Source organism: Phycodurus eques, chromosome 20, assembly GCF_024500275.1.
Source record: "Phycodurus eques isolate BA_2022a chromosome 20, UOR_Pequ_1.1, whole genome shotgun sequence".
Taxonomy (NCBI): Eukaryota; Metazoa; Chordata; class Actinopteri; order Syngnathiformes; family Syngnathidae; genus Phycodurus; species Phycodurus eques.
The window spans coordinates 2,724,870-2,742,940 of NC_084544.1; the positions used below are offsets into that span (position 1 = coordinate 2,724,870).

Here is an 18,071-nt window from a genome sequence, read left to right on the forward strand (position 1 = left end):
AATTCAGCGAGTATACTAGAAACCCCCCCTAAAAAAAAACATCCGCGATAAAGCAGTGGGCGCAAAAGACGAAGCGCGATATAGCGCAGGGACCCCGTGCGCTCACTCCAGGCCTCGTCTGAGCGCGGTGTAGACGTCCTCCAATCTTTGGGGCTGAGGCTCGCGGGAGCCGCCGCCTGCCGCCCTTGTGGCCGGACAAGTGAGGCTTCTTGGGCTTGGATGCGGGCTTCTTCTGTGCCACAGAGTTGCCCATGAACGAGTTACACCTACACACACACACACACACACACACACACACACACACACACACAGACACACACGCACACACACACACACAAGTAAGATTGGGCAGGTGTACCTAATCAAGTGTCCAGAGGAATTGTGCCGAGTTCCTTCAGGCTCAACCCATTACAAATTCATCACACTTTGGATAACTTCTTTAGCTCAAACTTGTAGTAGTTGAGGTCTTACATTATTCATTCAAAAAACAAAAAAAAAAACAAAAAAAAAAGTTATCTGCTATGACCCCCACCATGCTTCGATTTTGTACGATCTCTATGTGAATAATTGAGGCCGGTGGATAAACGGGTCGCAGTAGGAAAAGTAAACAAATGTTGCATAGTAAAGTAAAGTGAGGTGGTGGGATTGTTTTTATATATATATATATATATATATATATATATATAATGTAAACACTGGCTGTTTACAGGCTCTGTGTGGGAACACAGCTAATTAACGCCGGTGACTAGTTTGCTGCCTAAACGGGCTGTGGTGGCAAGGTAACTACACTCTGACGTGGCTATTTTGCAGGATGCCGGTATGAATAATTGAGGACACCGACTAGTCAATTGCCCAAACGGGCTGTGGCAGTGACGCAACCAAAGTGCACGTGGCATCGTCTGGTTGTGGTACCATTTTTTTTTTTTTAACCCCCCAAAATACATAATTACCGTGTACACTAAGGTTGTAACAGCCATGTACTCTTATTTTTGGGTAGACTAGCGAGGAGTAACTGCCTTGCGCTGTAGCCACACTGTAAACAACAACAGTGCAGCTCAGCTTCTGGCTAACATGATTCAATTCCTAAAATGATGACAAATTATTGATGTTCCGCATTCCTAAAAAGAAAAGCCGTTATATATTATTAAATACAGAAGTTTCTCATCGGATGGTCTGAGCGTGTGTGCATGTGTGCTGAATGTGAAGCATTCCGCGTACGTTTGCGCCAAGATTCACGACGAGAGCGTGCGTGACCCCCCTCAAGGCTGCCCTACATTCGAGGCAGCTCGGACCGACCAGCGAGCGCGCGACGCTAACGCTGCCGTGTTCCAACTAGTTTGGGTCGTCGGAATGGTGCTCGTCAACGCTTAAGGAAATGTCAGCTAAATCGGAAACGAGTGCGTGGCGGGGGTGGGGCGGGAGATGAGTGTGACCTAAAATGGAATGATGGGAGGAAGGGAAGCCTGCATTTAATACATACATATGAATAGAGCTGCTAGTAGTAACTAGAACATTAATATTTAAGGCTATTTTGGAGCAGAAATACCATTCTATTCATTTGCAATAAAGAAACCCCAACAATTCACAGGGGCTGGGGATGGAGCCATGCCACAAAATAAATAAATAAATAAATAAAATAAATAAATAAAATTGACGCCCATCTAAAAACATTGATGATTGTCTGTTTTAATACAGTTGTGCCTTGAGATACGAGTGATCGAGCTGTGGAGTTTTCGGGATAGGAACGTGTGTACTCCATACCAATAGGGGGCAGTGTACTAACTACAAGGTCTAAGATAATGAATCTTAGAGAAGCTAAAAAAACAAGGGTTGAAACGCGTACCAGCGCAAATTCCAGAGTTGATTTATGACTTAAAGTGAGCACCCGCTATTGAGGAATAGGGACCGGGCTGGACCACGAAAAGTGAAATCCGCAGATAACTGACGGCCATTCTAATTGCATTGAAAAAAATAAAATTAATCAATCAGAATTTAAACCCCAAAATTCCTGATTTAGCAAGGATAAAGGATTTTTTCGGAATTGCCCACCCCCACCAAAAAAACAATTAAAAAATAATCTGTGAATAAGTGAATCCACGGGTGCGGAATCGCAAGTACGCGGGGATTCACTGTACACTACTTGAGAAAAGCCACCCCTGACGCTAGCAGATGTTCGAATGCCTGTGAAATTATCGCTTGTTCTCACAAGCCCGACTTCCATGGAGAGCCACAAAGATGACAATTACGTACATGTGACACAGGGCAGACAGATCGGTATCCTCTATTAAATGTTGTATTCTTAAGTAAGGGTAACAGTGATAGGGGTTAAGAATTTTGTGGTTCGGAGTCTTTTGAAAACCTCTGCGATGGCGTGGACGTCTCCCGACGATTCTTGCCGCCGCATGTCAGTTGAAAGCTCAGACGATGAAAACGACCCTCCCAAAAAACGTCTCTAGTACCGCCTTAACTTAGCGCAGCATTAAGATGGCCATCATTCCTTCCTCGACCTGCGACTCCCGATTGTCACCAAACGGCGGCCGGGACGGATGATTCGCTGAGCTTGGCGCCTCACCGCGAGCGTTTCTCCTGCAGCGTGCTGAAGCCGGCGAACGACTGACTCCGGATGATGCCGTTGGGCCCTCCCGGCGAGTGCGTCCCGGCGGCCGCCATGATCTCCGGGATGCGCGACGACACACCTGCCGAGAGACGCATCGTCAGGTGGGAAAAGACATTTTTCAGCAGGTTTCGACTCGTCCGTCCCGACCTTTCATCGCTGCAAACACGCTAGCGATGTTGCTCTTTCATGTCAGGAAACTTGACTCTCATCACTCACTCGCAAGCGTCAAACATTCCAGGAATACGTCGAAAGACGCACAGTATCACCGTTACCTCATCGTCTCCTCCTATAAATAACACGTTTTAAAATCACCCAGTCTGGATTTAGCAGCACCCTGTCAAACACGCGACTATTTTAAGAAAGTGGAACACGAAGCAGTTGATGCTTGGGGAATATGCTGAGAATAGATGAGAGACTTTAGCTCGTCTTGAAGCAAAAGGGTCCTGGAAGGTTTGCATCTTGAGGAAGATCCAAAAATAATCAATTATTCAATCGTCAAACTAATTTACGATCAGCCGTCAATTTTCCCGACTAACCATTCAAGGAAATTTCGTCGCATCTTTGATCATGAGCAATTCAATGGCCGCTGCTACCGTTAGCCTGGTTCAGAAGCTTTCGCCATTGGACTTGGGTAAAAATACAAAAATTTGACACACCGTCGAGAAGACTGTCGTTACCAACCCTGCCAAATTTGAATGAAGAAAAAAACGACGTACGACGACGTGCGAACACCGCACAAAAAACACGCCGTCCTGCTGACAGGAACGGCAACCGAGACCGTTTTTTTTTTTTTTTTGTTCTGTGCTTTCGCTGACGGCCGGCCACACAGCGGGGGCATAATAATTCGGGTGGATTCCCGCTATTGTTGAGTCGACTTTAATTTCATTTGACAAATTTGTGCGTCCTAAAAGACATGTCAGCGATAAATGCTGCCGTGCTACAGTACTCCACTTATTAGACGTGATGGCTTAAAAGTCAATCTGCCCTGAAAACGATATGCTTAGTTTGGAGAAGCCCCTTTCCCAACGCCGATGAACTTATTGACTGCCGGTTGTTTTCAAAGCAGAGTCCCGCATATTGCCGTTTTTAGAGCATTTCGACCCACAAAATCTTCGTTTCTGTGACAATATAAGCACCATCGCTACCAAGAGAAGATGTAAAACAGAGTGTACATCATCTTTTGGTTTTATTGTTTTTATTCCCCCCCCCCCCCCATTCTTTAGTAATCAGCAGAAGAACATGGGTTGGTTGGTTTCACCAAAAACACCGGGTTCTGACCAAAAACAGTGCCTCACTGCATATAAACATAGCTGAATTCACTTCCCACATCGCTTTGTGTTGACAAGCACATGTTGACCTGTGACACGTGTCATCACTTACTCCGCCGTCAGCATGTGTCGCTCCTCGCTAAACCAACATTTGTCCTCCTTCAGGAATTTGCCGTTTCCTTTGCGGCTCGCCACAAAAGCGCCTTTGTGGCCACCTGTAAGAGGTGGCGTCTCCATTGACAGCGTTTGTGTCCTCGCGCGCTTCCACTTTGAGGCTCCGGTTAGCGGCCGAGCACGTCGGGAAATTCTTGTATTATTAAACTGAATTTTTATGGCATTTAGGGCACATTTGATCATATATACAGTATAATAAAATGTGAGTTGTTTCGTGCACTAAAAAAAAGCCCTGCAGCATCCATGTGCGGCAACGGTTCTTTTACATAACCCGCCTCATCCCATTTTGTCTCCGGTTGCCATGGCGAGGCTAATTCATACAGGCATAAAGAATTTGCTCCCCATTGTAGCACATACTCACTCACTGACGCACCATCACAATTACTTGCGTGCGCGTCACTCACGTTGAAAATATCGCCATCCACCATGTTCACGCACCTGACGGGAAAAGCCCGAAGACAACAAACATACTCAAAGACACCAAGTATGGTAAGAACAATAATTAAAAAAATGTCAAACTGTTTCATCCCTACGTCTGACGTTTTCTTTTTCTTCTAAAGTTTGCGTGCTTTTCACTTGACGGGAGATACCGAAAGAAGACTACTACTCTCAGCGACGCTAAATACAGTTGTACCGATAATTCAACTTTGAAACTAATACTAACCATCTGAAATTTGTTTTCAGTGAGAGGTTTCATGCATACTGCTAACGTCTTGGATCGTTCGCGTCTACTTCTTTCTCCGGCTTGTTTGCTTTTGCGAAATGCACCATATAGGAGAATTCAAAACGTAACTACTACTCTACGAGACGTTAAATAGGATAGTGACGATAATCCAAATTCGAAACATAAGTGTTACTCTCAGAGACACGAAACACGGTAAGAACGCTCAACTTTGAAACGATAAATTGTCAACCGTTTCCGCCTCACGTCTGACGTCTTCTTCTACAGTTCGTGTCGTCGTTTACTGGTGCGGCGCGCGCCGGATAGGAGAAGCTCACGACGCTACACACAGTAGCATATAATTACAAGTTTCAAACGTAAACCATTTCATCCATAAGTCTGGCGCCACCTTCTTTCTCCGGTGGTTGACCGTTGCGGCACGCACCAGATGGGAGACACGAAAGACTACCACCGCTCTTAGAGATGCTAATATGGTAGTTAGCATACATTTTGCCACAGTTTCAGTGATTATCTTTTTGCTTTTTTCACTTAAAATCCTTTTTTCTTGCTTTTCCGTAGAGAAACAAGCAGTAGAGTGGACACCGCGTTTCCTTCTTTAGCCAAACGGCCGCTGTGAAAACAATCCCGCACTCGCTCCCCCCCCCGCCGCCACATAGCAACAAAACTCTCTCGCACCTCGTTCAAGGGCGTCTAAGGATGCCATTGTGCACGCCGGCAAAAAGCCTTGAATGGACTGACTGGCAGCCGCATTCAGCCGCGTGAATGGCCGCCGGCCAACGGGAACGCCGAACGTGAGCGCACTGCGAGTCGCCATTGTCGCTGCGGGCCGAGGGGGTGACGTAGTTCGCTCGGCCGGAACGCCATCTTTGTTTGCCGTTCATGGGAAAAAGGGCCTTCTGGATGCCATGTTTCCTACCTTATGGTACGGTCCAGTTTGGAATGCGACAGAATCTACAAACTTGATAGTGAATTATTATTATTTATTGTATTATTTTTTTTAAATCACAATTGATCAGACCAAACTTACCATTACTGGTGCGATCGATATTGTATCGATACAGTACCATGTAAATACAGTGACAATATCATGTTACCAATAGTGTATATTTATTCAATTTAGCTTAATTTTTTAAAAGGTCACAAAGCGACAAAATAATCCCGCTAGCCAATCAGATATTGTGAAATGGAAAAGTGGCAGTTCAGTTTTATTTTACACAACGTCACGTCATTTAGGCAGTTTTCTTCTTCGTGCATTGCGGAGGTATCGGATCAGGACTCGGTTTCAGCAGACACTCAAGATCAAGTGACTCTGGTGCAAAAAAAATGTGATCAGTACAACCACCTTGCTATTTTGCAAGTTTTTCCCCTACCCCCACACGTGTCTGCAATTGTGGTCCCGTTTTAATTATAGGTCACGGGTGTCCTGATGGGCCGGCGCGGCATTAAGTGCGGGCTACGCGCTCATGGCATTTCAAAGGCGCAGATGAGCAGATTAAGCCAGGCGTGTCCCGACTGCGACTTACATTCTGGCTGCCGCTGATGACATTTTCGCTGGCGTGTAATCGCGTCGTTTGTGATTTTTATGACGTGAATTCAGCAGAACCGAGTTTGTCACAAAGTGCAGTGCACGGCGTCGACAAAAAAAACGTACAGTGGTAGCTTGATTTATGAGTTGTTGTCGCTTGGTTGACCCAAACGCTAAACTAAAAAAAAGCAAGCTTTGCATATGCCGAGTGAAGTGGGGAAAAAAGAAACGAACAATTGTGGGTTAGGCGAGCCACAGCCGGCAACGCACTTTCAACCATTAATAGAAGAAAGGGACCAACACGTCAAACACACAAAATTAAAAATTAAATCACACGCAAGGAGCTGCTGTCAGCCATAACTCACGCCCAGACGCTCACATGCAGGCTGACGAGCTGCTGATCTCACTCACTAGGCCACGCCCCTTCAAGGCACGCATCCAACACACAAATACGACAGTACTAATAGTACAGGAAGTCCTCGATATACGAACGAGTTCCGCTCCTACGCTAGCGACGTGACACAAATTCCCGCGTAAGTCGGACTTCACCGTTAAAGTGGAACTTTACGGCGAAATACTTCTGTTACGGGTATTGTCCCGCGCGATTGTGACAGCAAGCTCAGTGTGTGTGTGTGTGTGTGTGGGCGTGTGCGTCGATGTGTGAGTGAGACGGGACCGCGAAGGAGGAAGGAATGCGCGCCGGTGCGAGTGTGTCCAGCGGCAAGTGTAGTGACGGCGACCGGGGAAGAGCCGCGATTAGCGGAGGCCCCGTTGACGTCCAATGTGCAGGAGCTAATAAAGCAGCAAATCGGTGCTTCGTGCCTTTATTGTTGCCGCCACCCAGCTCAGCGGTGCAACGAGAGAAGGGAGTTGACCCCTGCGTGACCCGACCACGGTCAGGTGACCGTAGCAGGAAAGGTTAACACTTTGTAGAAAGAAACTAAAATTCTGTACTGACCATTACTGCTGAGAGTGTGAAAAAACGAGGACGAAAAAGGCAAAGATACGTCCGGGGGCACAAACGCAGACAAGCGCTATGCACTAGCTAAGCAGAAACACTATGGTGCTGGGACAAAATGGCGGACGAGGCACGGGCGTCGCAAAGTCGAAACGTCGTAGGTCGAGTACGTCGTAACGCGAGGACTCCAGGTAATTACGCTTTATAAAACCAATTCATTTCTTGACACTCTTGTACAGTCCACACGAGCCACACAAAAAATGGAATTAAAAGTGACAGAAATGTCACAGTGTAGCATAAACTAAAAGCCTCATGTGGCACAGGCGGCTTCCCGCTGGCGGAAAGATCAGCACCGATGCTGGAATGCGGCCACTACGCAAACAAGGATCAGCTCGGTTGTTTCAGCGCCGCTTTTAGCAAGAGAACACAAACATTCCTTTCATTGATAGCGGCTAGCACTACTGTGATAGCGCGATTTCCGACAGCCGTGGGGAAAACAGACCGTTAGCATTCCACCAAGTAGAAACGGCAGAAACTGCGAAATAATCCAATCAAATAAATCAAGTAATCCGTCATTCGGGTCACGCTTCATCTTTCAAAAGGAATAGCAACAAAAGGACTCCATTGCCAAGAACCAACAAGTGTCCTGTAATTGGCGCTAATGTCCCATGTCTTCCAGGAAGCGTCAAATAATAAATACAAGGGACTTGCACCTTCCTTGAAGCGTCACTTCTCATATAAATCGCTTAAGTATTTTTTGTTACTTCTACTCATGAGCAAAAATAAATACATACCACAGCAAAGTCAGGGCAAATCGACATAACCCGATTATGCGTGACATTTTTCAGTGAAATGTATAAAATGTTTACATGAAATTCATTATAATTTTTTGTCATATTTTTATTCCAAAAAAATTTTTTTTTTTTAAATTAAGTTTTGGTGAAAATTTCTATGGAAAAAAAAAATATAAATAAATAAAAATGTAAGTGAAAATATCCTTGCCCAACTTTCTAAGCGCTTATGTAGTTATTGACGAAGTGAACCTTAAAAATAATCATGATTTCTTTTTTTTTAATATATATTTTTTAGAAAATTCTGATCTGCAAAAATACTGCTATGATTTTGTCAACCGGACAGAAACGTGATATTCCGTAGTTACTCCCCCTCTCGCCGTTGTTTGTCATTGCGACTTTTCCGGACATTACTTTCTTCTGCTTTCCGATTGGCTGAAAGTGACTCCGAAGTCCCTGCATGTAAAAATACTTAGGACGCAATATTGTCTCATCCAGCTGCCGCAAAGGGCAACAAAATAGCAAAACAGACAGATTATCAGCTTAGGCCCCTAAAACGCTTACGCCAATCGCAGTCGGCCAGCTGCTGTGTGCCAGAGGTGCGCCTCAAAGTATCATGTGACACTGGCACGGAGCATGTGCCGTGTGTTGCATGCCAGTACACCTCCCTGTACAGTCGCCACCCCAACCAGCCCACCCTTTACTGTAATACTGCAACAGCCAAATTGGGGGTTGGAGGATTAATAGCCTCCATCATCATGCTTAGAGACAACAGGAGGAAGGGTGAGGAAGGGTTCAAACATGAATCCCCCCTCACCAAACACCGTCCCCCTCACCGAACACCGTGATGTCTCTGCGGCCAAACAGAAGGGGAGGGGCTGCAGATAAAGGAGTATGGAAGGAATGAGGGAAGAGAAAGTGGGCCAATAACATAAGTGGACACTCAGTAGAGCACAGACCTTCACCAAGACAGCAGAGTATTTTGTGGAAAAAGTTTAAATTAAAAAAATGCTAAATAAAAAATTTAAAAAACTCCCAAGCAGGGCTGAATAAAATCCTTCCTTGCTCTTGAATGACATGCGTAACGCCAGTGTTCCATTTTCATCTGCCAGCAACAATATGCTAAAATGACGAAATATATGGAATAATTTTAAATTCTATTTAAATATTCATTATCCCGGAAATAATAAATGCCCAAGTAATTCTTATCTTTCTTGTAAAAATAAATAAATAAATAAATAAATAAACCTTTGTCTGAGTAGATTGTCAGTTATTCAGGTCATGGTATTCCACAAAGGTTGAATCGAGGCCGCTGGACTCTGCTTGTTTGTTGAATTTGTTTTTGTCTTGTTTTCTGAAAATGTTTTTTTTTTTAAAATTATTATTTTTTTTAATTTGTAGTTGAATGTTTTAGATTTTTCACAGTTTAAAAAAAAAAAAAAAAAAAAAAAGCAACCATTTTGAATTATGCTGAAAACTCCAAGGATGGTTTCTTCATTTATTGTCCAGCATTTTGTTATCTTAATAGCATAACTACTCATATTTTTGAACATTCTCTGAAAAAAAAAACAACAACAACAAATTCAACAAACAAGAAGAGAACAGTTGTCTCGATTCGACCTTTACGGATCACAATGACCTGGATGACTGAGAACCTAAGTTAAAAATGACTTAGGCCAATATGCTCTCTTAGGCTAACGATTTGTCAACTACTCCTCAATGACTTTTACTGCCACCTAGTGGACTGGAGTGGGACATCATACTCAACTTAGAACTTCTGACATTTATTGCATTATTAACTCACTGCGCTGTTTTCTCTTCATCTCTTTGGCCTATAAACCATACGGGAATGTTTCTTTTAAAAAAAAAAAAAAATAAAATAAAAATAAAAAGTAGCGTACATCTCCTACGATATTTCGACAAGGTGTGACAATTTTAACCCAAAAAAATCTGACACCGTGTCGATACCTGGGCGGTTTTACAAGACCCGCCGGTTAAACACGATTTATTAGACCAGTCCCGAACTGGACTTTACTCTTTAGCTAGCAAGGAAGCTAAAACCTTTGAAAGACAAAAGCTGAGGAATTCCCACCTCGCTTAGACTGCCCTCCAGCCAGTCCTTCCACATAGCATTTAACACAACAACGTCACCTCCACAGCCCAAATTAAAACACCCACCGGCCCCCTCACTTCCCCGCTGAGGAAGCACTGATTGCAGGGTGGGACAAGCTGGAACAGGCCTGACCGTCGTCGTCATGACTATCACCATCAGATGAGATAACCTCTGACACGACGGGTCTGGTGTCATTCAAACGTCTAAATACAAGTCTGAGGACTAGTGTCTCTTGCTTTTAAAAATAAACCCAAAGAAGTGGCGCTAGCTCGGGCGCCAGAGAAGTGCTTTCCAAGACCATGGCTTTATCTGTTAGCGGGATAACACACAAAAAAAGCTAACTGATTTATGCTTAACTAGAAAAAAAAGAAAGAACATTTAGATGAAACACGACTGTAAGTAGTCCTCAAAAACTTTGCAGTGAGGAGTAGCAGAGTGGAAGACCTCCCAACGTTTTGACAAATTCAGAACAGTTTCATTTTTCTGCTTTGTTTTCGCTCGGTAAAGTATGACAGTCGTCAACAACTTGGTGATGTGCATTACTGCCACCTGAAAGACTGGAGTGCAACATTATCATGTGAAATTCACAACAAATTTGGTTTTTGCTTGGGTAAATAAAGTATTGTGTTAGACACTAAGCGGTTTTCAGCAGATTTGTAATGAACATTTGCGCCACCTAAAGGACTGGAGTGGAAGATGATCTTTGAAATGTATGACTGTTAGAATTAAAAACGCCTTTTAACGTACTCAAAATTTACGACGCTACATTTAGACAATCGGTTTCATGCCTCGTTTTCTTTTATCTTAAGTATCACATTAACCGCTAAGCATTCCTCAACGACTTTACGATAACCATCGCTGCCACCTAAAGGAGTGGAGTGGCTCTTGGTCACCCCTCAATTTATCACTGTTCAAATTAAGAACATTCTTGACATCTTCCTGCTCCAGTTTTCTTTCACTGTCCCATTAGCTACAAGTAAACGCGCCCAAGTTTTCCTGCAGTATGCCTGCGTATGAAATAACTTAAGCGGACACTCCTCGTGTAAGAATGCGGGGGTCTACATTTACTGCTACCCCCTAGGCCCCTCCTTAAAAAAAAAAAAAAAAAGTCAAACAGATGGAACTTCCCGAAAACTGGTGCAAAGTGGAGAATGTTCCGGTAGAAAACACCCCAAAAGTCAAATCAAGCCATAATTTTAAACTCTGCAGGCATGTTTTGGCTTTAGCTTTGTAAGACTACCAACTGACTTAACACAATTAAGCAACAACCAATGATCATAAACACAATCATGTGACCATAACAAAAACAGCACACAGCATCATGGGTAATGACGAGGATGTAGTACCGTGGCTGACGACCAGCATGTAAATGACCAGAGAGGCCAGATTTGCTCCGAGACCTACTTTTGTGTTCACCTTGACAAATCTGTCAACAAGTGAGTAGTTTTACTTTGTTTTGGTGTTATCATATAGCATTTACATTCCTTACATTACTTGAAATGTGCTTGTGCGGGTTTTATGACGGTTTTATGATACGTGGGATTTTTTTCCTGACTCAAAGAGACGCATTCATTCCACAGTCACAATTCACAGTGGTGTTGAAGCCGCTTTAATAGGGGTGGGCTTGAAAGGGGAAACCCACCCAAAAAAAAGCAACAACAACAACAACAAAAAAGACTCCAAACCACACTGTGGGCATAATTCCCCTAATGAGACTTTGGTTAAAGGCCTGTGTGGAAATGAGCATGTGTGCTACATGCTGGGGAATGAAAAGACCATTCCGGAAGAGCCAGAAAGAAGAGAGCGAGAGAGAGGGTTTGTGTGCGCCTGGGAACAGACGGTGCTTTGCATCCCGACTCGGCCCCTTTCAAAACCGCTCCGCCGCAGCCCAAACATGCTGGCAGAGGAGGCAAAGCGAAGCCACTTAACCATATCAAAGCCAGCCTGCTGCTCCACTCCAAAAAACATTTAGCCTCTAACATTATTTATTTTTCTATGTTTTTAATTCTATTCCAACTTGTCCGCCACCGGTGCATGATTTTCACAAAATCCGGCATGCATGACGACAGATGAGCTACGTCAAGTTGCGAGGAGAGTCAGTCTTCACTGTAGGGTGTGAGGCGCTGAAGTTTTGCCTCGAAAAAGGTGCCCCGGTGCATTAGATTGATATTAAATCCAGCACACATGATGACAGATGAGCGATAGCAAATTGACATGATTGTGAGTTTACGCTGTACAGTGGGGATGGGGGTTGACGGCAAGCTTTTAGGATTCCCCATGAAACAGGAGTGTTAAAATCCGAAATCCGGATGCACGCGTTCATCGTGACAAGATGCATGAAAATCAATGAGAAAGTATACCAGGTAGTTGACCATTTGGGCCATTTCCAGGGGTCCTACCTGAACCCACTCTCCCTCGGAAATTCACCTGATCTCGGCTATACGAAAGAGAGGGGCAATATTAAATTGTCAAGAATTTTTTTTTAAAATTAGAATTTTTGTGCATTAAGGGGGAAAAGCTTGCTGGCAAATTTTGATGATTTGCCATGAAACACCATCTGAAAAAGAAAAAAAAAATAATTCTATATTTGCATCAGGCACCAGTGCGTCTGTTGACATGAAATCAGGCTCACGTTCATCATGACAGGATGCAAGAAAATCAACACAGAACCTATGCTGTAAAACACACTGGTAGCCGACCAATTTGGTTTAAAGGTGTTATTCAAGGATTTGGATGATTTCTTCATTATTGACCATCAAACTATCATTTCTAATTTGTCATTTTGCTGCTATTATTCTGAACACAAATGCCCAAATTTGTGGAGACTCCTGGATTTCCAAAACGAGGCCTAAATTGCTGGAAAAAGTGAGCGCTAGTTTATCTCTACAGCAGACACATCTGCTATGGGTGGTGTCACAGCACAGGTGACCTTTCACCTTTCCTTGAGCACAAAGGAGGGGGAACTTTTTTTGGCAATCGAATAAAATTTGTTTTTCCCTTTGTAAAAAAAAAAACAGCCCTTTAGTGTCTACACAGACAAGTGCCATGAGATTCGCCACTCCAAGCATGCGAGACTCAAGGGAAACGCCAAACCATTTCAGAGGACGACACACATTCAACGCACAAACATGTCACAAATCCTGTCTCCGGGTGGGATAAACACACAAAACAAACAGTAGAGCGCAGTGAAAGAGAGTAGACCTCCCCCTGAGGCCTTAACATCCAGTTAAAATGAAGAAAACCCCACATAACAACAAAGTACAACCTAATCTGATGAAATGCGTCCTAAAAGCGGGGGGGGGGGGAAATCAGCTTCAGATTGGCTATAATTGACAGACACGAAATTTTAAGATAAACATTTTGATGATTTACGTGAGGATCAATCAGGATGAACGCTACCGTAAAAGGTCAGCAGTGATTTTGCAGTAGGGGCAAGTGAGCCAGTGCCCCAACAGCAAAAAAAAAAAAAAGCTTTGAGTCAAGATTCAATTGTGAAGTTCATAATATGTATTTTACAGATGGAAAAAAAAATTCCTTGTCCAAGAAATTCTGCCTCGCAACAATTGACTGTTGTGACTGCACCTGCTAGCTTTAATTCAATTTTGGTTGTATAATTTTACAACTAAATGCTATTCATGGTTGCTGTTAGTGAAGATCTTCAGCATTTTGATGAGCTAACGATGTGACTCAATCAAAATGGAGGCTACATTCAAAGGTTAGTTTTGAATTTTGCGTTAGGGGCAAGTGTGGTAGTGTAGCGGAAACAGCATTGTTATCATAAATGACAAACTAATCTTTATAACCCGAGCATTTCGGGACCCCTAAAAATTTATCAGTCCAACCAATTTTGCTGTGCAACATTTGACCGGTAAAAATAATCCAAATGTCGATGGCAACTACTGAGCCGGCCTGCTAGCTAGCGAGGTAGCTTTACTTCAATTCTGGTTGTACAATTTTACAAATAAATCATATTAATTATTGCTGTTGATTACCATTTTTACAATGTTAAGGATATTCCAATGGGAATCAATCACGATGGAAGCTACATTCAAAGGTTAGTGGTAATTCTGCGTTACGGACAAGAGCGGCATCGTCCCGCCAGAGCTAGCGGACAATGCTATGGTGGGGCGGGGGGTTGGGTGCCAGATTTAATTCATTTTCAGTTTCATACAAAATCACATTTGTACAATTGTCATGTGAACTCAATCAAGACTGATGCTACACTAAAAGGTTTGGGGTGATTTTGCAATCAGGGGCACGTGTAGCAGTGGCGCACCTGGAGAACATAACTGTCAAATATATATTTTTTAATAACTTTAGCTTTAGGGCATTAATAAAACATGACTTCTTCAACCAATTCTGCCTAGCAACAAGCGACCAATCCAAAACATTCTGTGGATGACTGTTGCTGGTGCACCTGATAGCTAGATAGCTCGGTTCAAGTCAGTTTCAGTTCTGCAGTTTTACAAATCAATCACATTTGTTGATAAAGACTTCTTACATTTTGATGTTTTTACATTGGGAATTTATCAAAATGGACGGTACGTTCAAATGATTCTGATTTTACTAAGGGCATTTTTTTTAAAAATAAAAAATAACACAAACCTGTTAATTGCACCTGCTGCTTAGCTATAATTCAATTTCGGTTGTATTGTTTTACAAATTAACATGCTGTTGTTGCTTTTAACATTTAGATCTCACAATGTTTTTGTGTGTATGCTCACCGAAATGTCATGGGAATAACCCCGGAAAAAGGACTTATCCTCATAGGAATATGTATATTGAAAAAAATATATATATATCCGACAAACGTGTAAAATACAATTACCGTGGCGTATGCAGCCACATACCTCTTCCCGATAAAAACGTACACAAACACACCATGACCCCATGTCACTTCGCGTTTGACATCTAAAGACACCAAAGGGGCGCAAACTCCGGCTAAAAATAGAAAAAAAGGATTCGTCTGTAATTCGTGTATCCTCAAACGCACCACGGAGGATTACAACTAGTGAAAATCACGCTTTCGCCATTAGGTCCGCGAATGCTGCCGTGGTCCACTGACCCACTGGGGAAACGGTTATCGCGTTTGTATTTAGGAAAAAAAAATGCTTTTACTCACCTTTGCCTATGTTTTTATCTGTTTCTCGTCTCGTCTACCTCCTCCCGTTCATCCATCCGCTCATTCATTCAAGCGTCACAACGAGCAAGTTTCTTTCCCCGGCTCACGTGCCGAAAGCCGGATTGAAAATAATAATAATAAATAAATAAAAAACGACTAAAAATATGAAAAATTGGTATTAAAATGAGTAAATCTCAAGAGTACGTCAGAGACGAGTGGGTGTTCGTCCACGACTAGTGCACCCACTCCCACACATTCCAGTTTGTGTTCACCTCGCTCCGCCTGGGCAACCGCCAGCCAATAGGAGGGCCGAAGGGGCGGGGTTACACACGAGTTGACATCCGGGGTTTGGACGGCAAGCGCAGTGGGACGGAACTTAAGCTTGACGTATATATTTCCCGAAAACGACATTGACGTTAAATGCCACTCCATTTTTTCCCTATTTAACTTGATTCAAAGGTACTCAAACTATTTTTTTTTAGACGTAAATCAAGTCATAAAATTATTATTATTTTTTTTTAAATCTTGACTAGCAGTTGATATATATACGCAAATCTTTATTATGTACACACATACAACTTTGGTCATATTTAACCTGGTTTAAAAGGTACTCCAAATATAATTTAAAAATTACAGTGACAAGGAAATCTACTTACGCATTTTAAATCTTTTTTTTTTTTTTTTTTTTTTTTTAAATCTAAGAGATATGACCAACTTTTCAAATGAAAAAAAATGTAATTATACTATTACAAGATATATACAACTTGGGCTTTACTCAACCAGAAATGTACTCAAAAAATATATATATATATTTTTAAATGAACATCTACGTGTCAACCCAAAAAAATATATATACATCACTCGCATTTAAAATAATTTTTCAAAGATATATGCAACTTTTGCCATATTGAACCTGATTCGAATTGTACTCAAAATGAATTAAAAAAAATAGACATGAATCAACTTGGGCATCAAAGAAAATATACTTTTTAAAAATATAAAAATATGATTACCAATTGAAATTAAAAAAAGATATGCACAACCTTTACCACATCTAACCGCCATTACCTTTAATGTTACTTCCTGTGAGGAAAAGGGAGGAGTCCATTTGAGGAAGGCATTTATTTTCTGCGTATTTTTCAGGACATTCTCCTTTGTGCGAGTCCTCTTAGAGAGCCGCCACGGTCACAGTAATTGGCCTCCGTAAGTGGACGTGCTGTTCCGCCCAATGCGTCCAAATCCAATTGAGTGTGCGGCCTTCCGAGAAGCAACGGGAGCAGAAAATGCTTTTGTCCGTTTTCATCAATCACTCGGCATTAGAACACCAGGAAGCAAGAGAGGAAGGGATTCCGTAACCACTTGGCGATATAATTCATATTTACGCAAGGGGGAATACATTATTTATTTATTTTTTCCATGCAGTCATCTTTGAGCTGTCATCGCCAGAAAAGAGAAGCTATATGAAAAGCTAGTGGATAGTCTGCATTTGGGGCAAGTGTGGTACTGCCCCATCCTGTCCAGCACATGGTGCTATGGGGAAAAAGCTTTCAATTGTTCAAGTTAGTGTGCTGTGTTTCTACAAATCTTATAATCGTTGATATAACTTTGGGTGCAATATTGCTAAAAATAAAAACTCCATAAAAGGACTCGCAGCTAGTTTGAATTAGGGGCAAGGTGGGAACGTGCCCCACCATGTCCAGCAGATGGTGCTGTGGCAAAAAAAAAAAGCTATTCAATTAAGGAGTGATTGAATTACATGAATCTATAATCCTTGATATAATTTTGTATGCGTTTTCCCTGAAAAAAGAAGCTCCATAAAAATGTTAAAGACTGTTTTGAATATGGGGCAGGTGTGGCAGTGCCCCACCATGTCCAGCAGATAGCAGAATGGGAGAAAAGGAGTCTTTAAATTGTTAAAGTTGGGATTTTTTCCATTCAGCTCTTCATTAGAGAACAGCAAGTTGTACACAAAGTACTGAAACATTCAACTGTTGGACTTTTAAAAGGTTACAGAAGGTCAAATTAGGTTGACCTTCAAAGATTATAGTGCATTTTAGGTTCACCTAGAAATTTCACCCTTAAGCCCAACATCGAGAACCTTTTGTGAGTAGCGAGTCGTACGACACGCAAACACACTCGGGCCTCCTCAGCTGCTTAAAGGTGGGGTCTGTAATTACGGCTGTCATCGACGTCGGACCGTGACCGGCGGCTATATTTGTCGCAGTGTTCGTACACGTATACGTACAAATATTAACGGCGAAAATGCTGATGGCTGCCATGCGTCTGGGTACTCGTGTTGTTTGATTTGACTTGTAGGGCTTTAAGAGGGGGGCTTCCTGGTGTCAAAGTCCAACTGGTATCCAAGGAAAAGCCCAGTCAGCTTCCTGGAAATGGTCTCCAAACGTGTCCTGGCGCTACGACCGCTGAGTTCTGTAATGACACGTCGTCGTAGTCGTTGCCGTACGAGCCTCCCAAGAGATCTGCGGGAACGTCTCCGGGCGGCGGAATGGAACCGAGAGCCGACATGTCTGCGTCTGATTTGGTAAATTCCTCTCGTGTTCATCATTTTTAGAATAGTCCACTTCATTGCCACTAGTGGAATGCAAGATAGCAACACACGGGGGGGGGGGGGGGGGGTGCGCCAAGTCCCTACGGGGGGAGATTGGTTGTCAGATTAAAAATGAGGGGGGTACACCCTCCGGAGGGTGTGTCAGATTTGAAGTTGAGAAATGTGGAGCGCAAGGGATGCAAAAGATGGGAAGGAACAAGCACCATGTGTGCTGTCGAACTACAACGAAGGGGAAGCTAAAAGGACAAAAAA

The 18,071-nt window shown here is 42.9% G+C and overlaps 1 protein-coding gene across 1 annotated transcript in view; it reads right to left on the bottom strand.

Annotated features, from left to right (window-relative positions):
* ripor2 (RHO family interacting cell polarization regulator 2) overlaps nucleotides 1-18,071 on the bottom strand; it is a 37,220-nt gene that overhangs the window by 16,445 nt on the left and 2,704 nt on the right. The window contains 3 exon segments of the mRNA XM_061664912.1: nucleotides 107-177; nucleotides 179-266; nucleotides 2,573-2,696. Coding sequence (XP_061520896.1) covers nucleotides 107-177; nucleotides 179-266; nucleotides 2,573-2,696 — 283 coding nt within the window.